Source organism: Nymphalis io, chromosome 16 (genome assembly GCF_905147045.1).
Source record: "Nymphalis io chromosome 16, ilAglIoxx1.1, whole genome shotgun sequence".
NCBI lineage: Eukaryota > Metazoa > Arthropoda > Insecta > Lepidoptera > Nymphalidae > Nymphalis > Nymphalis io.
The window spans coordinates 1,230,902-1,252,058 of record NC_065903.1 but is presented as its reverse complement, the minus strand read 5'-3'; the positions used below and the strand labels follow the sequence as shown (position 1 = coordinate 1,252,058).

The window sequence follows — 21,157 nt, the reverse complement described above, 5'->3', positions numbered from 1 at the left end:
GATTTAATTTTTATTTGAAATAATTGTGAACATTTATAAATATACAAATAAATGAATTCAGTTGAATTTTTATTAAATGTTTTTTTTTAAATTCGTTCCATTCGTTTGTACGTATTGTATTTGTTGAAAAATTATACGTAAGTGTACAATTTATTTGCTTTTTTATTGTTCGATCGAAACTACACGAGTATTCAGTATGATTGATGGTAGAGAACAAACATTTTTAGTGAGTAGTAAGGTTATGACATTGAATGATTGATCAACGTGTTGTCTTAAGTTTGCGTAACAATAATATTTAAACTTATATTATAATAAATCGATAAATTACATATGTTTTACTGGTGGTAGAGCTTTGTGCAAGCTCGTCTGGGTAGGTACCACCCACGCATCAGATATTCTACCGCAAAACAGCAGTACTTGTTATTGTTGTGTTCCGGTTTGAAGGATGAGTGAGCCAGTAATTACAGGCACAAGGGACATAAAATCTAAGTTCCAAAGGTTGGTGGCGCATTGGCTATGTAAGCGATGGTTGACATTTCTTACAATGCCAATGTCTAAGGGCGTTTGGTGACCACTTACCATCAGGTGGCCCATATGCTCGTCCGCCTTCCTATTCTATAAAAAAAAAGACTCACCCATACCAACAGATCAAATAAAATTAAAAACTTGTAAAACTGAATCGTGACTGGCTTCATATTTTGAAAACGTGTAAATGTAAGAAAAAATTTTATCCATCTAAAATATATATTTTACGGTTTAACATACCTAACTGGTTGGTTTTTTCAATATTGTACATAAGTAAATATTTAAACATAAAATAGTTAATATAGTAAATTTATAACTAGTATTTATTTAGTACATAGTATATTTCAAGTTTTATCAAATTCAAACATCAGAAGCTGTGTATTGGAATCCAATCTAAATAATATTATTGCATATAGATAACATTTCTGATACGAATCACGGTATGGGGAATACGGTAATAATTGTCATTCCCATGGGTGAATACATAAAGGCTTATTATTACTGTCGTCGTTGTAAGTCTAGTGTACACAAATGTTCACATACTATCAGGTAGCCCATTGGCCTGCTTGCCTACATATTTTATAAAAAAAAATATTTAAGGTTTACTGCTTGTGTGATCTTAATATTTAATAAGGAAATGAAAGTGGACAGATGTGAATATTCCATATCTCTTCTAGCCTACCATTAAGATACTCATAGGAATCAATCAATAGTTACATAATTAATCAGTTTAAAATTAATATATCATTATGTATAAAAGCTGAGATGGCCCAGTGGTTATAACTCGTAAATCTTAATCGATGATCGCGGGTTCAACTCAGGTAAGCACCACTGCATGTATCAAACCTGCATGTATCAAATTCCACTGAAATTCTGCCACACGTGCATTCCACCAATCCTAATTGGAGCAGCGTGAAATAAGATCCAAACCTTCTCCTCAAAAAATAGAGGAGTCATAAGCCCAGCAATGGGACATTGACTGGTTGTTACTTATTTATAAATTTATCTGCCTGACAGTCACGGAGCAATTATTATCTATAAATGTATAGAAATTTGTTTGAAACCTTAGCTTGGCAATGCATCCAAGATAGGATTAATATACTTTTTAAGTCAATAGTTTCCTAAAAAAAATTACGAGCTTATAAGAGCAAATTTTGTAGATCATGTATATTTTTTATATCATCTACACATAATGCTGACAATATAATCTTCAATAAAATATTTTGTTCGTTTTAGTTGGCTTAGATAAATGCGTCTTTAAAATAGAAATTGATAAATTAAAAAAATATATATTATGAACGAGATGGCCTAGTGGTTAGAACACGTGAATCTTAACCGATGATCGTGGGTTCAAACCCGGGCAAGCACCACTGAATTTTCATGTGCTTAATTTGTGATTATAATTCATCTCGTGCTTGACGGTGAAGGAAAACATCGTGAGGAAACCTGCATGTGTCTAATTTGATTGAAATTATGCCACATGTGTATTCTACCAACCCGCTTTGGAGCAGCGTGGTGGAATAAGCTCCAAACCTTCTCCTCAAAAGGGAGAGGAGGCCTTAGCCCAGCAGTGGGACATTAACAGGCTGTTACTACTTACTACTATATTATGAACGGTATCAAAGAATTTATTTTGTAATCAGTTTATTGTTAAGCCAGTCCTTATGATCGGAATAATTAAATTTAAAAATGTTTGATTTATTCTGTAAGAACAAACTCGAAACTCACCGCAGTGTGAAATATAATAATTATTATATTTAAATAATATACTATTAGCATCTAAATAGCATAATATAACAATCGGTTTTCAATATTTTACGAGTGACATTCGTATGTCAGTTACTCAAGTTCTTCAAAGGCTCACTGGTCAGACAATGGCATTGAAATTATTTCTAAAGTAATTATACTCAGAAATAGTCACTATTAAAATTATTCAAAGGTTTTCTTTATGATAGTTGAAGTAATTGAAGAATCTTTTAAATAATTTAAAATTATAGTAAAATTAGAGTTAACGGCTTGATAAATTGTATGCAGATTTATGTAATTAAAATTGTACTAATGGAGTTCATTGTACATCACACACATAAAAAAAAAATACAGAAGTCCACAATTGTTTGTATTATAAGGTTGCCGTATTGCTTAATAGCTATTCCTTCCAGGCATCCTTAGGTTGCTAATTTACAATGAATAACAGTATTTATAAATATTTACAAATATACATAATGTATAATAACAGTTATGTTTTTTTTATAGCTCGGTTTTATGTATAGGGATGGGCAAATGGGCCTGCCTGATGTTAAGTGGTCACCACCACCCATGGATATTGGCGATGTAAGAAACATTAACCATTCTCAGAATTCTCAGAAACAAATAACCAACCTTGGGAACGAAGTTGTTATGTCCCTTGGGCCTGTAGTTATTCCTAACCTAGTGTAGTAGTTCATGTATATATAGAACATTACATATTAATACACATAAATACATAATAATTAAAGCGACTATTTTTAGATAAAATATAAAGGAATAATGAAATTAAGCTACTTATAAAACGCTAATATTTTTTATCAAGGATAATAATGAAAGATTCGTTCAAGTTTTTTGACACGGAGACTGAATAACTTTTTAAAAGAGCCTTTTTGTCTTTCTTTTGAACTTATTTTTTATTATATTAACTTATTCTGTTTTATTATATTAACCTAAGTTATGGCTTTAAAACAACATAATTTATATAGACTAGCTGTTCGACTTGAAATCGTAAGAGTAAATTAACACAAAGCTCCCTCCCATTTCTCACCTTAAATAGACATGTCCTACCTTGTGTTGACGAGCCGGTTGGCGTGGTTAGTGGATGCTTGCCTTTCACGCCGAAGATTGTGGGTTCGATTTCCACCCAGGACAGATATTTGTGTGCATGAATATGTCCGTTTGTCCTGAGTCTGGGTATAATTATCTATATAAGTATGTATTTACAACAGAAAAGTAGTATATGTAGTATATCAGTTGTCTGGTTTCCATAGCACAAGCTTTGTACAAGCTTAATTTGGGATCAGATAGCCGTGTGTGTAAAATGTCCCAGGACATTATTATTATTATATCTTTTTTTGTACTTTTATGTTTATAATCAAGTTGATGAAAGATGAGGAAGCCTGCATGTATTAGTTGAAATTATTCTGCCCTATATGTAGCTCTTATTTCTTTTTTAGTTTTATGGATTGCTTGAAACGATACAAATGTCATTTCCTTTAATATAAATCTTTATTATATTTGTGCCTACTTGGGTAGCAAGTAGCTCAATTGAATAAAACTTTGCCATAATGCTAGTGGACAGTAATCAACGAATGCAAAGCAAATTACGATTGATATAGAGTGGAAATAGCTTTATATGTACTTACGCCTATTTACACTGCGTTTTGGTTATATGTGAAGTATAAATGCGGATATGTTAAATAATTGATTTTAAAAATAATAGTTACATTTTTTGTATAAATTATAATATGGTGCAATTGTTGTTTGAAATTAAATTTATTACGATTCTGTTCTGACTATAGGGCATCATATTATATTGTACGCGTTTTCAGATCTTTGTTGAAACGTATCCCATTATATAATATATACATCTAATATCTTAGAACAAAAGTTTTCTTTTTTATCTCCTCATTCTCATAACCCAATATATAAAAGGAAGTTCAGGTCTAATTTTCTTCAAATAATAAAACAAGTAATCGTTAATAATAAATAAGTAACCATCCTCTGTCGGCTGGAGATTTGGTTCCCATTTTTCCAAGATTTAACAATACGGGTTAATGGATACAAAAGTAGCAGAGTTTTATCTGACATTTAAACCCAAATTCCATTTCGAAATTCATTGAATTATTTCCCAAAAAATATTTCAGAAATCAGGTATATCTGAGAATGGACGTCTGTCAGTGTGTACCGTGGACCGTAAGGCGAGTATCGTGTCTTCAATATGCCAGGACGTGTCTCCTACTAAGCCAAAAGAGAACATCAGTCCATGTCCTTCACAGCACAGCTTCATTGAACAAGAAACTCACAAAGTGACAAGGGTCGAGTCGTTACGAAATCCTGGAGGTAAAAAGATTATTCTAATAATTATGCTGTTTTTGTATCTTGTTTTGATTGTAGTTTTGTATACTGCTAACAACAAAGATCAAATGGACACAAATTCGAGGAGGGCTTACCAATTGAAGAGTTTTTTATCTGCCTTTGGGTTTCATCGTTAGCTAAATGTCACCAAAATATTTTAGTCATTTGAAATATTCTTGTAGTTTAAATATATACGATAGTTTGAATTTATATATTTGTATTCTATAAATACAAATCATACAAATAATAATTTAAGTATAATTATATCCCAAACTAAACTACAATTGTGATTCCTACCAACTATTTTTTTAATAAATTAATTATCAATAATGGAAATAAAATAAACATTTCAGACATTAGCAGAAGATCATCAGTTAAAATAGACGGACCTAAAACAGTAGCATTCGATAACAATAATGCTACCAGTCCTGGTGAAACACTCGGAAATGGAGCTGTTGTGGCCAAGCCGAAAAGTAGAAGCGGTTCTATCATTGGAGCTATTAGCCCGATAATGGGAACAGGTAATTATAAATCGTTGTTATATTTTGTTAATTCATGTTCACATTTTCAAACTTCAGGAGTTCACTGAAATTGGCAGTGGTAATTTTTTACTGAAATATTATATTAAGCGGTTGAACAAGCATTGAACCGGTTATATATTGGTATAATGCTTAAATTATAAGTAATGTTAGAACAATATTTTAAAACTGGTCTTCAATATAACTCTTTTATAATTTAAAGATATAATCTTAAATGTGCTTGATTTGTTTCTTCAGACTTCGATACAGATTCATCATCCGTGCCAAGAGATACTTCACAGCCTTTTTTTCTTCGGATGTTAAGTACTATGTCTGTGGAGTCCCTAAGTTAGTCGCAATTTAATACTCCCCCCCCACATAAGCATGTGAGCACTATCATTAAATTCGAGTGATTTGTGAATGAGATTAGAACAGATATAGTATTGCAACCCATTGATATTTCCCATTCATCATAATATATAAAAGGGATTGTTTATATACTCGTGTTTTATATTTGGTTATCAGTGATAAGGTCTCTTATAACACATATGTATCCAAATCCTACTGTGATGCATGTATTTACCATGCATTGAATTTTAGAGATGTACCCTTGTCCATATATTTTTTAATATTAATTTGTCATATGTTTCCTTCGAATTATGAAGATTATGTAATATTTATACTAAAATACCATATACCATTTATATTTGAAGAGTTACCAAAATCTACAAAAAACAGGCTGTGAATAACCCATTGCTGAACTAAAGCCTCCTCTCCCTTTTTGAGGAGGAGGTGGAATACACTTGTGGCAGAATTTCAGTGAAATTCGACACATGCAGGTTTCCTCACGATGTTTTCCTTCACAGTCAAGCATGAGATGAATTATAATAACAAATTAAGCACATGAAAATCAGTGGTGCTTGCCCAGGTTTGAACCTACGATCATCGGCTAAGATTCACGCGTTCTTACCACTGGGCCATCTCGGGCAAACCAATATATATATATCAAAATCTAAAACAAATTATTAAAGTGAGAGGTAATTGATAACTTTTGTGTCTATTATTTTTGACATGTAAAATCTATATAAAATGTGCGTGTGGTGCGGCAGTTAGTCTAGTTTTTAATAATTATGTAATTTTAGCGACTCCTGGAGTGCCAACAAGATCTCGTCCATCGAGCAAGATGACTAAATACGTGGAGTGTTGGGGTGCTGACAAACCATTTGCTAATATAACAGACTCCACTTTGGCTAAAAACATTGGAATTTCTGTAAGTGATGATATTGCTTATTATTTTTTCATGGAGACTATTCATAAGTTGGTGCTATCTATACTATCGCCCAAAAATAATGTGCTTTTTATTTTTCATTGCAGAGCTTGGCAATGATCGAGCAACATTTACTTCCACAAAGAACATGCTGCGATTGCAGGTAATTTGATTGATCCTTTATTACGCAAAGAAAACAATTTCAAAACATTTACTAATTAATAACATGCATACATTTATATATTATTAGAAAATATATGAAAGCTAAAGCAACAGCCTAAATGTCCCACTGTTGAGCTAAGTCCTCCTCTCCTTTTGAGGAGAATGTTTAGAGCTTATTCCACCACACTGTTCAAATACGGGTTCGTGGATACACATGTTGTAGATTTTCATCCAACACATATAGCTTTCTTCACCAAGTTTTCCTTAACGATATTCCTTACGATTTTTAAACACAAAATAAGGAAATGAAGTTTGGTGGTGCAACAGTGGTTATTGCCTAGGTTTGAACCCGCAATTATCTTTTAAAATTCACGTGTGTACTTAATTTCACCACTGAGCCATCTTGGCTCATTCGAAATAAATATAGTTTATTACTATTTATAAATTAATTCCTAATTTCAGTAATAACTCTGAGGGTCTCCGACGGATTACGCTTGGTTTTAAGAATAGAGAACAAGAGAGACAGTACAGGAATCAGTCTGATGCGCAGTTCAAGTATTACGTAGCGTGTGCTGCTGGGCTGTTTATGTTATTAGCGTGCATACAATTACTAACGGTTCCTAAGTAAGTATATGTGTTTGCTAAAACATATTCCATTTTTATAATAAGATTGCGCTCTTTTTAATCTAATTAAGAATTGGAAATTGATAGGTTTAAATACCCAATATTTAGATGAAGAAGAGCGTATGTTTATACCATAAATTATCTACATACATATAATATATAATTGATATTTTTTAATGTTTCTTTATTTTATTGAATTTACCTTATATATACATAATATACAATACATGTCTGATTAATACTATTCTGTAAAAAGTCGCTTCGTTTCTCCCACGTGGAATTTCGAAACGTGTAACTTTTAAATGTTATTATTACTAATATAATCAATTTCATATATAACTTTCTGACATTTTACGATCGCGTTCTGGTGATAAGCAAGATTCGAATTTAAAGGAGATCTTAAGTTAATAATTTCACGCGTTGCAAATAATATAACAATGAATATTGTTATCACTTGCAGAAGCGTAATAATTTACGCATCATTTGGTCCGACGTTAATCACTCTGCTGGTGTTCGTGTACTTATCGTGGTCAGACGGTCGCGCTGGACTCTTGCTTTCCGACGTGCCTGATGAATTATATGTGGACAACTGCACTAAGCCTGGACAAGTAAGTGATGATACAATAATATTTACATGGTGGTAAGGCTTTGTTTATATAGCTCCTACAGCTTCTCTGGGTAAGTACCACCTACTCATCACATATTCTACCGCTAAACAGCATGAGTGAGCCAATGTAATTACAGACACATGGGACATATGACATAACATCTTATTTTTCAACAAGCTGCAAACTTTATATTTAAGAATGGTTAATATTTCTTACAGTGCCAATGTCTGTAAAGGGTGGTGATCACTGATCATTTACCATCAGATAGCCTACAAGCCAGAGTCTACCTATCTATTTTATATATACACATAATATTATCACATCTGTCATGTATAAGGCTGTAAATCCCGACGAAAACTTGATTGCCTGGTGATTGAAAATTTTGCAGTGTTTACATTACCAGAAAAAGTATGTAAAAAAGTTGGTCCTTCTCCTGAAATTTCTCCATTCGTCTTTAATGCTATCCCATTGGATTATAAGAGTGAGAAAACATAATTGAGCTTGAGCCATTTGAGCACACAGCTGTGCACTATAATGTCGACTGCATACTTGGTTAATCTCAATCAATATCATCGTTATTAAGAATAACGAAAGCCTGTTTTAATGTTAACTGGGCAGTTAACGTTAGTAAATTATGATTGATTTTGATAGCTTTTGTATATTGTGTGTACTCAGTACAGATAATAACGGCTTATAATTACTAAGAATTTGTCAAAAGATTGCTCTTACAAACAAATGTTTCTATAGATTTTCGTGCTTTATTGATTTCTTAATTTTTGTGACAGTACTCAATTACATATGTTCACTTTTTTCAGGTGGTCGCTAGCAGTTGTTACATCAGACTCACTATGTTTGTCATATCCGTGGTCCTCATCAGTTTTTGCGCTGTTATAAATCTGGTAATTTTCTTTAATATATACATATGTTTTTTATATATAAATATTTTTATTATATAGGTTAAACTATTGGCGTAGTGGACGGCCTTTTTGATTGTTATTATTTCTCCTCTACCCTTAGTTTGTCTGGTAAGAATTACTTTTAATCGATAAGCGTGCCTGTTTGTACGTATCTTTAAAAATTGCATTTTTCATGACATTATTTTTCTTTTGTATCACTTATTCGCAATCTATAACTCAATCAAGACTTCAATAAATACAAAAAAAAATTAATTGTATTTTTTTTAATTTCAGTTCCAAACGTACATTATTCAAGAATTTCCGTTTGAAAGTAAAATTGTAAACGCTACTTGGAATGAAACTGTTCTCACCGAATTGCAATTTGACATCGATATTGATTCGGCTCCTGTTAGTATATATGTTATTATATATTATTTATATCTTTAATATATAATAAATTCTTTTTCTTTTGTTTCCACACGGTCATCTGGTCCCAAACTAAGCAGTGTACTATGGACACCAGACAACTGATATACTACATATACTACTTTTCTTTTGTAAATACATACTTATATATATATATATAATTACACCCAGACTCAGGAAAAACAGATATGTTCTTGCACACAAATGTCTGTCCTCGGTGGGAATCGAACCCACAACCTTCGGCGTAATGGGCAAGTCTACTAACCACGCCAACCGGCCCGCCAAAAATTGTGTGTCATTAGAGAAAATCACTAAACAAACAAATAAATCAGCACGTGATAATAATTATTTTGAAGCTTTAGAAAATGTTTATGTATTTTTATATATTATTCGAATTAATTATCATTTTAGTTTTTGTTTGTAGATATATGTATGAGGTTTTATTTATGTTTTGTTAGACAGTGCTATATGAATTCAGTGTTGAAATATATCTTTGTCTGAAGAATATTACTTAATTACCTATAAGACAGCCCATTTTATTACACAACTAATTGTTTATAACGCTGCAGACTCCTAGGTCTCTAGGCCTGAAACCCACGTGGAACTGGTAAATAATTGCCTTGAGTTAGGAGCGGAAGTATTACTTTTTTTTATTAAATCCTGACCCTGATCTATCTCCCTGGTTATGTTAAATTGCCATCTCATAGAACTATGAGGACTAGACAGTACACACATATGATGGTTACACTATAATATATTCCACGCATGGTTGTTTTTTCATATTAAGCTCATCCGAAATTTGTTTACGGAGACATTAAATCCCTTTAATTTTTTAATGAAATCTTTGATATAATATCGTGAAGTCCTATTTTTCAGAGCTATCTCTACAGTTCAGTGCTGACGCTAGCTTCGATATCGGTATTCCTTAGAGTTGGTTTCGTTTTGAAACTTGTCCTGATGGTCCTGACATTGTTGGGACACATCTCGTTGTTCGCAGTAGCGGAGCTATTTAGTCAGTACCAGAAACAGGATGCAAATACAGAGTGAGTTTACGATATCGTTGATTTTTTTGTTAGTGTGATCGTAGTAGCTCATTCCAAGTCCTATTGCTTATTTAAGAACGTTTCATTTTAATCAAATACTTCCGTAACAGCCTGTGAATGTCCCACTGCTGGGCTAAAGGCCTCCTCTCCTCTTTTTGAGGAGAAGGTTTGGAGCTTATTCCACCACGCTGCTCCAATGCGGGTTGGTAGAATTCGCATGTGGCAGAACTTCAGTGAAATTAGACACATGCAGGTTTCCTCACGATGTTTTCCTTCACCGTAAAGCACGAGATGAATTATAATCACAAATTAAGCACATGAAAATTCAGTGGTGCTTGCCCGGGTTTGAACCCACGATCATCGGTTAAGATTCACGCGTTCTTACCACTCTCACGCCATCTCGCTTTTTAAAAAAAAAAAAAAAAAAAAAAAAAAAAAAAAAAAAAAAAAAAAAAAAAAAAAAAAAAAAAAAAAAAAAAAAAATCAAATACTTATTTTCATTTTATTTTATGTGAGTGTGTTCTCATAAAATGAAAATGTAAATATCCTGGGATTCACACACGGCCATATGATCCCAAATTAAGCTTATACAGAGCTTGTACTATGGAAACCAGACAACTGATATACTACATATACTACTTTTCTGTTGTAAATACATACTTATATAGATAGTTACACCCAGACTCAGGACAAACAGACATGTTCATGCACACAAATGTCTGTACCACAACCATCGGCGTGAAAGCAAGTATGTACCAACCACGCCAACCGGACCGTCAAAATGTACTTATGAAGTTTAGTAGTATGATATTAAAATAGTTTGTCTCATAAACTTCATTGTATTGACTCTTAAGTGACGTCGAATAATTAATAGTATTAGTTGAGTTATTCTGTGAACCATAACCGAGATGGCCTAGTGGATAGAACGCGTGCATCTTAACCGATGATCGTGTGTTCAAATTCGGACAAGCACCAATAAATTTTCACGTGCAATTCGTATTTATAATTCATCTCGTGCTTGAAAGTGAAGGAAAACATCGCAAGGAAACCTGCATGAGTAAGCTCCAAAAACTTCTCCAGCAGTGGGACATTAACTGGCTGTTACTGTTACTATTATTTTGTGAAAACTAACTTGAAACTAACAAGATGATCGTGTAATGTCAGAAATTGCGATATTGCTTAAAATATATATCATTTTAAGGGTATGCGCATTTAAATAACGTATCGTGCTTATAAATAGATATATGAGTTCTTACAGAATAGAAAAAACTTTTTATGTTATATCGTTATAGATTTTCGACGCTTCCATACGCTGCTAAAGCTGGCCTCATTCTAGTGTTCCTAGCTGCATTGCTACATATCCTAGATAGGCAGATTGAGTTTACATCCAGAACTGATTTTCTATGGAAGGACAAGCTGAAGTTCGAACAGGAGGAAGTTGAAACGATGAGAGGAATCAATAAGGTTTCATTTTATTATAATTGATATATTGCTGCAGGTTGGCAATGTGAACGCTTATCCGGTACCTACATTCATGGTTGGAGATATACAACATAGTACGAGTTAATAATCAAATCATATTACAATCCGATTTAATATCTCAACATTTATCTCTTTAAAAACGATATAAAAACGTATCAACTATCTTAAAAATATAAAAAAAAAAACAATGTGAATGATTTGTAAAAAAAAAAATATTTTTTTGATTTTCAATTACAATATCTATGAAATTAAAGTTACATATTTATGGTAATCAATAATTTATATTCAACTTAATATAAGATTAACACCCAGCCACACCTAGATGATAAATGTAACTTTTTCGTTTCAGATTTTGTTAGAAAATATCCTACCGGCGCACGTGGCGCAGCATTTCTTAACATCCGTGGCATCCAAGGTAACATTGTTAAAATTATCTTGCTCACAACGTTTCTTAAACAACGAAGAATTTCCAAAAAACTGATATTTATCTATTTTATAACTATTTCTTATTTACGACAAATTATCATGTTTTACATACTAAATTATAATATAAGTGTCTCTTTGGTCTAGCGGCTACATGTAAGACCGCAGACCCAGAGGTCCTGGTTTCAAATCCCAGGTCAGGCCAATAAAAAGTTATTGAGATTTTCTGTCGAATTGTAAGTAGCAATCTGGAGTCTGCAAGTTAAAAGTGTGTACACTCCCGTCTCTCAGAAAGCACGTAAAGCCGTTGATCCTGCGCCTGAACTCTTCCCGGTCGTGTCGGATTGCCGTCCCATCGGATTATAAGAGTTAGGGAATAGAGGTGCACTTGTGTTTGCGTACACACTTGTGCACAATGATATGTCCTGCGTAGTTGGTTCATCTCTAGTATATATTTTTTAGATCCAGGTAAAAATTATCAATCTTGTAACAAAAATTCAGCATCTGAATAGTGGTTTTTCCTTGAAGTAAAGAGACAATGCAAATGTACTGTGTCAACTGTACTTATTAATCGTTCTTTTACAGGAGGAGTTGTATCACGAGAGGTACTCTAGTATCGCGGTAATGTTCGCGTCTATACCAAACTACAAGGAGTTCTACGACGAGACAGATGTTAACAAACAGGGACTCGAGTGCTTGAGACTGTTGAACGAGATTATTTGTGACTTTGATAAGGTATTTAATGAACATTTGTTGATTTATTTAATGAACGTTGTAAATAATTCGTCGTAACTAATAAGATTTTCGTTGATTTTTTTTTATAGAATAGGAAGGTGGACGAGCTTATGGACCACCTGATGGTAAGTGGTCACCAAAGCCCGTTGGCATTGTAAGAAATGTTAACCATCGCTTACATCACCAATGCGCCACCAACCTTGCGAACTAAGATGTTATGTCCCTTGTGCCTGTAATTACACTGGCTCACTCACCCTTCAAACCGGAACACAACAATATCAAGTACTGCTATTTTGCGGTAGAATATCTGATGAGTAAGTGGTACCTACCCAGGCGAGCTTGCACAAAGCTCTATCACCAGTCAAATTCTTCTCGATAGAGACTACCTGAGCATTAAAAAGTGCCTGCCTTATATTTTGGTTTGATTTTATTGTAATATAAAAATCATTTAACTAGAGAATAAATGTTTCCTTTTTTAGTTACTTCTAAAGCCAAAATTCAGTTGTATTGAGAAAATTAAGACTATTGGCAGCACTTATATGATCGCTTCAGGGTTGAGACCCGGGAAAGAAGAACAGATTGTAAGTAGGATATTAAAATATATTTACAGCAAAATTAACCTTAATACATTGAAAACTCTATCACTAAAAGACCGAATTTGCCTTAAAATATTTGCGCTTTAGATCACTTAATAATTCTATGTTATTTCATACGCCTTAAAACTCAATGACTATAATTTTCAAATTGCCTAAAAATCTTTGAATTTCTTAGAGAATATATTATAATATTATGGTGGTAAATTTAAAAATACATTCTTAAATATATATTTTATAATATAATTGTCATACCCAAGAAAATCTATCCTTAATAGTTAAGTGAATACTAATTGCTAATAATGATGTTTTCTTGAAATTTCAATATAATTAACTTAATTTAAGATTTTGATGAATTATGTTATGTATTGTTTTTTCTGTCTCTCTCCTTTAACTCGGTAATAATAGAGAGAAGCGATTACGTTATGTCATGTCGCTTCAATCATGTTTACTGTTAATTTTTCAGGATGGAAAGGAGGAGCACACGGTGGCCATTCTTGTGGAGTTCGCGATTGCTCTCATGACGATTCTTGATCAGATCAACAGGGAATCATTCCAGAGGTTCAAATTGAGGATCGGTACGTTTCCACTTGTTAGGCTTGTAAAATCCGTATACGGCTTTAGTCAGAAATATTTGACTTCTAACGGTTGCAGTACCAGCAACCGTTAGAAGTCTTTAGAATTTTTTGGCTTTTTTTTCAATATATTTTCCTACATTTCATGCAAATAAATGATTATTTTTATTGATATTAGTTCGCTGGGCGGCTCGAATGTCATCTCGGCTACAGTGGCTTCTAAATTACGTTCAATATAATTAAGATGCTATAATTTTAGTCTTACATGTCATAAATTTACATAATAAATAGAAGTTTTGTTACCTATCAGGCTTAAACCACGGTCCAGTGATAGCGGGAGTGGTGGGCGCACAGAAGCCGCAGTACGATATCTGGGGGAATACGGTGAACGTTGCCTCGCGCATGGACTCCACGGGGCTCATGGGCCGAATACATGTCACCGAGGACACGGCTAAGTACGTATAAAATATTTCTAACCTTACATTGCCCCTCATTTTACCAAGTAATTGAGTGATATTTGTAACATAGTTATATATTCTATTGAAAAAAATATTATATTGAGCATTCCACGTAATAGTCAGCAGCAGCACCAGCAATTAGAACGCATAAATCTCAACCGAAGATAACGGGTTCAAACCTGATGAGCACAGCATGTTTTCACGTGCTTAATTTGTGTATATACTATGAGTTAGAAGAAATTATTCATGGTGTATGCGTTTAGCGTTTATTCCAGAAGTGAGATATTTACAGGCTGTTACTTTATCACTTTTTTAATTGTGTTTAATTATAATTTTTATTATAACTGTGCTTATCGTTCTTGTACCTACGTAAAAATAATAGCAAATGTGTTCATTGATAAAATCACTCTAATAAAGTGAAAAGGTATAATTATTATTTATATTTTTTAAACTGCTATTAAGGTCTTTTAAAGGTTAATATCACCAATAATTAGATTTTATTTGGTGATTATGATATTTTTTTTTAAATTTTAATTATAAATAAAATTTATAATTATTACTGATAACTTTACAGTTTATTGAAGATTATACCTAATATTGTCATTTTGTTTTGTAGACCTATGAACATAAAATAAAAAAAAAAAATAAAAAAAAAAAATAGAAATGATATGCTTGGAGTGTAAATATCGTTGGCCATACAAGTTGAGTCACCTTGAGTCTGGACTTAGGTTGGGAGGGCTAGTACTAAGATTCAAATTCAAATGTTCTAGATACATACAATTAAAAAAAAATCTAAAACATCATTAGACCTAATAATAATAATTTCCTCCAGACCGATTTCGGTCACGGTCAATTTCTAGAGAGATTAGCCAACTGCGCAGGAGATATTATTATGCACAAGTGTGTGCGCAAACACAGGTGCACTGTCTCTCCCTCACTCCCACCGGATTGGTGGGACGGCAATCCGACACGACAGGAAAGAGTTCAGGCGCAGGACCAACAGCTTTACGTGCTTTCCGAGGCACGGGAGTGTACACACTTTCAACTTCTATACTCCGGGCTGCTAATGGAGAATTTTCTGACAGAAAATCCCAATAACTTTTTACTGGCCCGACCTGGGAATTGAATCCAGGACCTCGCGAGTCTACGGCCTTACATCTAGCCACTGGACCGAAAAGGCAGTCAATGCCAAATGTTAGGTCCAATGTCGTTCTTTACTTTCGAAATTTTCTTTTGAATTTTGTCATCATTATTTCAGAGTTCTCATGAAAGCCGGCTACACTTGCGAATGTCGAGGGCCCACATACGTGAAGGGTAAAGGGACGCTAGTGACGTATTTTGTGAAAACGCCCAATATAGGGGCTGGACTATGAATTGAATTCTAATATATTTTTAGTATAATAAATTAAATTACTTTATTGTATTATTAGTATTATACAAGTAAATGCTTTAAAATTATAAAACCCACTAGCTAATAACTATATTCGTAATTATCATTTATTTATATACATAAACATGATTATTATAATTATAAAAACTAATTTAAACCATAAATTATTAAATTGTAGTAATATGTGTTTGACAATATTGTATTTTAGTTATATATTATATTAATAAAATGCTTAAATTATTATCAATTAGATTTTTCAAGGCCTAGAATTCATTCATATGTTATTTTACTATTTCTACTCTTGCCTTAATTGTATAAAAATATTATAAGTTTACAAAGTATTTCCAAATAGTACTAAATAAATGCAATGATTTTATTATTTTTTAAATAATTAATTTAGACTTTAGTTTTAAGCAACATAGTATTTATTAATTGAATTAAATACTCCTATTAAATATAATTATCAATACTTTTTTTAGTTTAATATTTGTAAATAATTTGCGTTGTGATATTTGATAATTAATTATAGGACGATTTTTGTTTACTCAGCACTGAGATTAAATTTTCGATATTCGCACGAAAACTGTTTTGTATTTACATGAAAGATTAAAAAAAATGTTTTTGAAAGATAAACTAATGTAACAGTATTGATGAAAAAAAAATCTTGTAATTATTGTAGATTGTTGTAATTATATAAAATATAAGTGACAACTAAATTGTCCGATATAAATATTTAGTTATTATTTTTAAATTATATAAAATACTTAGAATTTAACTTAAGATTTAATTTTTATTATTAAATATTTGCATTTAAAACAAACAATTGTGTACATAAGCTATTTAACGTTTTGGAGAGTATAGCTTTAATTAAAATTATTAATCCTCTTAAACCAAATATGATTTAGTTTATTTATCTAGAAGCTTATTTTTTTATTTTATCATCATCATCATCATCATCAGCCGAAAGACGTCCACTGCTGGACAAAGGCCTCCCCCAAGGATTTCCACGTTGGCCGATCTTGCGCTGCCCGCAACCAACGGCTTCCCGCGACTCGTTCTAAGTCGTCGGTCCACCTTGTAGGGGGCCTGCCCACGCTGCGTCTTCCGGTTCGTGGTCGCCACTCGAGAACCTTTCTGCCCCAGCGGCCGTCGGTTCTGCGAGCAATGTGCCCCGCCCACTGCCACTTCAATTTAGCAATTCTTCGGGCTATGTCGGTTACTTTGGTTCGCCTGCGGATTTCATCATTTCTGATTCGATCTCGCAGAGAAACTCCGAGCATAGCCCTCTCCATTGCCCTTTGAGTGACCTTGAGCCTTCTTATGAGGCCCATTGTGAGCGACCACGTCTCTGATCCATACGTCATCACTGGCAACACACACTGGTCGAAGACTTTCGACTTGAGACACTGCGGTATTTGGGATGAGAAGATATCGTGTAGCTTCCCGAACGCTGCCCAGCCGAGTTGAATTCGACGATTTACCTCTTTCTCGAAGTTGGACCTACCTAGTTGGATGGTCTGACCTAGGTAGACATAGTTGTCTACAACTTCGAGTGCAGAATTTCCAACCTTGACTTGAGTGGGTGCAACATGGATGTTCGACATGATTTTCGTCTTGTCCATGTTCATTTTTAGACCCACTTGTTGGGAAACCCTGCTGAGGTCATCGAGCATAGTGCCGAGGTCTTCCAAGGTCTCAGCCATAATTACAATGTCATCGGCAAATCGAAGATGAGTGATGTACTCGCCGTTAATATTGATGCCAAGTCCGTTCCAGTCCAGAAGCTTGAAAACATCTTCCAATGCAGCGGTAAACAGTTTCGGAGATATCACGTCTCCCTGTCTTACACCTCTCTGCAGTTGGATAGGTTTTGAGTTCTGATCCTGGAGTCGGATCGACATGGTGGCGTTCTCGTACAAGCACTTTAACACCCTGATATACCGATAATCAATTTGGCACCTTTGAAGAGAATTCAGCACAGCCCAGGTTTCGATCGAATCAAAGGCTTTCTCATAGTCCACAAACGCTAAGCAAAGTGGCTGGTTATACTCCTCAGTCTTCTGTATAACTTGCCGCAGCGTATGTATGTGGTCTATGGTGCTAAAGCCTTTCCGGAATCCGGCTTGTTCGGGTGGCTGGAAGTCGTCAAGCCTTTGCTCGAGACGATTCGTAATGACTCTCGAAAACAACTTGTAAACATGACTCAGCAGTGAGATGGGCCTGTAATTCTTCAGAAGGGTTTTATCACCCTTCTTAAAGAAAAGTACCACCACACTTCTGTGCCATGCTTTTGGCGTTTGACCTTTGGCAATGACGGAGTTAAAAAGCCTCTGAAGAGCCCTGAGGATCGGTGTACCACCCGCCTTCAGAAGCTCGGCTGTAATACCATCATCACCAGGTGCCTTGTTGTTTTTGAGTTGTCCGAGAGCCATTCTAATCTCGAAAAGACTGACGTCCTGAAAATCTTCAGTGTAGTGTCGGGTTAGTCTTGCTCTGGGATCTGCAGCATGACTACTGACAGGTGATTGAGCTGTCGTGTACAGCTGACCGTAGAACTTCTCAACCTCTTCCAACAGCTCAGATCTTGACGTGACTATTCTGCCATCCTCAGTTTTCAGCCTTGTCAGTTGACTCTGACCAACAGACAGATCTCTGGCGAACACTTTAGAGCCTTTGTTCCGCTCGATGGCCTCTTTAATGCGCATTGTATTAAATTGGCGAGTGTCGCGAGTTAGAGACTTTGAAATCCGTCTGTTGATCAGCCGATAGCCGGCAGCATCAGCTGGCGACGTCAGAATCATTTTCCGTCTTTCCTCCATAAGCCGTAGGGTAGAGGCAGAGATCTTTTTGGTTCCTTTTGTACGGCTGGTCTTGAAGGTCTTAGACCCAGCCGTACGGACAGTTTCCACAAGCCTGTCGTTGTATGTGTCCACTTCCTCGCAGTCTGCTAGGCAATCGAATCGGTTTTGGAGTTCGAGCTGAAAGGCTTCGGGATTTCGGATTTGAAGAGGTGATGGTCGGAGCGTAGACTTCATCAGTCGGGACCTCTGGAGTTTAACATTGATATTTAACGAGCCTCTTACGAGTCTGTGATCGCTCCCAGTTTTGACTGCATTGATCACGGAGACGTCATTAAATATTTGTCTTCTCGTCGACAAGATGAAGTCTATCTCATTCTTGGTTTTCCCATCAGGGCTCACCCAGGTCCATTTACGCTGACCTGGCTTCTTGAAAAAGGAGTTCATCATAAAGAGTCCCTCCTTCTCCATAAAGTCGGCCAACATCTGGCCCCGAGTGTTGCGGTCTCCAATTCCATGAGGTCCCACCTTTAACTCATCACCGAATCGTTTGCCCAGCTTCGCGTTGAAGTCCCCCATTACAACAGTGAAATGAGTCTTGTTGGTATGTATGGCTTTAGATAAATCCTCATACATGACCTCAACCTCATCGTCGGAGTGTGTCGAAGTCGGCGCGTATACCTGTATGACCTTCAAAGAATACCGCTTGGTGATTCTGAGTATAAGGTACGCCACCCTAGCCGACACACTCTCGATTTTCACAACGTTGTTAACGAGGTACTTGTGGACTATGAACCCGACACCACCTTGAGACAGTTGATCGCCCTCTCGGAAATAGAGAAGGTTACCGGATTTCAGGATCATCGTATCCTCCCCCTGTCTTCGGACTTCGGATAATCCGACGATATCCCAGTGTAACCTGCTCAATTCTTCCTCCAGTTCGATGATCTTCTCGTCGGTCCGCAGTGTACGCGTGTTATATGTTGCCAGGGCCAGAGGTCGTCGGTGTTGGTAACACGAAATCTGCCGGGGATTCTTAGCACCCCCTGCCCCGCCGTTACCACAGCTGTTACCAAGGCTAGGAATAGCAGGGCTGCCGGGGACTAGGGGCCGTGGTTTAGTTGCGCGAATCATGAGGGGATATGCCATAATCGCCACGCTTGGCAGACGGGTTGGCGATCGCAGTAAGTTAGTCATAGTACTCAGAGAGACGCTGCTGCCCGTTCTCTGGTGTATATTCCCTCGGGTCGACTTCTACGCCCCCCACGGGATGAGATGGGGTGGTGATATTCGTCGCCGTCACCACACGGCAAATTTTTTTATTTTAAAATAAATGTATTTTTTTTTTACTAGCAACGTTATATTCAATTGTTATATTTAATTTGTAGTGACAAAGACTTGCTCATTAATGTTTATGTGAATAGGTATAAATTAATCTAAAATTATAATGTGTATTAGTTCATGAATCAATGAATTGAAATAATATGATACCCAACAAAACGTTATTTTGAATAATTAAAGTAATAATAAAAACAACTATAAAAACGATTTTGTCTTATTTAAAATGAATTTGAAATTATCTATGGTATTAAAAATAACGATTTTATCAATTTATTTAATGTCAAGTTTGATACATCGCCAATTTCACGCTACCATTTTGGACGTGCATCTCATTCGACGGGCGGCGGCGGAATGAATTTGAATTTCGAACGATACGAGGCGTTTAATTGGTAATTGCCGGTTCCTCGACCACCTACGCTCTGAACATTGATTTATTTCTTAGCACCGCCTCGGAATATAGAGTATTGTTTATCTACACTTTATTTGGTATCGTGACCTCTATGCAAAATTCATTCGCTTAATTAAATTGCACCCATAACCGATATGTTTATTAAATTAAATTATAGCTATAGACTTTATAATTAACAATATGTCATTAATATAATGGATTGTCATTAATATGAATAACATAAAGTTTAATCACTCACTGGACAAATTTGACATTTACGATATATATTTAAATAAATTAGTTAGCGTATTAAAATTTTAAATTGTTCTTATGGAAGTATACACCGCTGTATATGAAAGCGTTTATTTCGAGAGTGTCGTAACAACATAACTAGTAATTTTGATTCTATTGATGCAAAAAAACGGAACTATACTAGGTTATGAAGATTTATTTATATTTAGTGAAATAAAACTAATGCCAATATTCAAAGATCTCATTGTATAAGGCTATGAGAAAATTTTATAAGAAAAAAAAAGCAAGTTATTTTTAAGACAATAAAGTTCTAAATCGCTTGTACACTTTTGAGAACCAGAAAAAAAACTATTACGTGAATTTTAGTATATTTGATGATTTTATTAATAAATAAGCACCTGCTATGTATAACGTGAAGTGAGAGTTAATAAAATATATCTGAAATTGCTTATAACCTGTTAACCGTGATAATTCTGTATAATATATTTAAATATACCGCTTAACACTTCTAAAGATATGCAACGCTGATAATGTTTTAGTGAATTTTAT

The 21,157-nt window shown here is 34.6% G+C and overlaps 1 protein-coding gene across 3 annotated transcripts in view; it reads left to right on the top strand.

The window, feature by feature from the left end:
* The window catches only part of LOC126774451 (adenylate cyclase type 2-like), a 206,833-nt gene extending 190,923 nt beyond the window's left edge, over nucleotides 1-15,910 (top strand). For 2 of the 3 annotated variants that reach the window (XM_050495996.1, XM_050495999.1), the window contains exons 10-26: nucleotides 4,419-4,614; nucleotides 4,983-5,150; nucleotides 5,406-5,495; nucleotides 6,290-6,417; nucleotides 6,522-6,577; nucleotides 7,039-7,200; nucleotides 7,661-7,808; nucleotides 8,624-8,707; nucleotides 8,999-9,112; nucleotides 10,007-10,173; nucleotides 11,466-11,637; nucleotides 12,005-12,070; nucleotides 12,664-12,813; nucleotides 13,293-13,394; nucleotides 13,873-13,984; nucleotides 14,292-14,436; nucleotides 15,698-15,910. In XM_050495996.1, the coding sequence (XP_050351953.1) occupies nucleotides 4,419-4,614; nucleotides 4,983-5,150; nucleotides 5,406-5,495; nucleotides 6,290-6,417; nucleotides 6,522-6,577; nucleotides 7,039-7,200; nucleotides 7,661-7,808; nucleotides 8,624-8,707; nucleotides 8,999-9,112; nucleotides 10,007-10,173; nucleotides 11,466-11,637; nucleotides 12,005-12,070; nucleotides 12,664-12,813; nucleotides 13,293-13,394; nucleotides 13,873-13,984; nucleotides 14,292-14,436; nucleotides 15,698-15,812 (2,175 nt within the window). In that variant the 3' untranslated portion in view covers nucleotides 15,813-15,910. The remainder of the gene's footprint in view (nucleotides 1-4,418; nucleotides 4,615-4,982; nucleotides 5,151-5,405; nucleotides 5,496-6,289; nucleotides 6,418-6,521; nucleotides 6,578-7,038; nucleotides 7,201-7,660; nucleotides 7,809-8,623; nucleotides 8,708-8,998; nucleotides 9,113-10,006; nucleotides 10,174-11,465; nucleotides 11,638-12,004; nucleotides 12,071-12,663; nucleotides 12,814-13,292; nucleotides 13,395-13,872; nucleotides 13,985-14,291; nucleotides 14,437-15,697) is intronic. The other variant, XM_050495998.1, reaches the window with a different exon arrangement.
* Nucleotides 15,911-21,157: the final 5,247 nt, after the last annotated feature.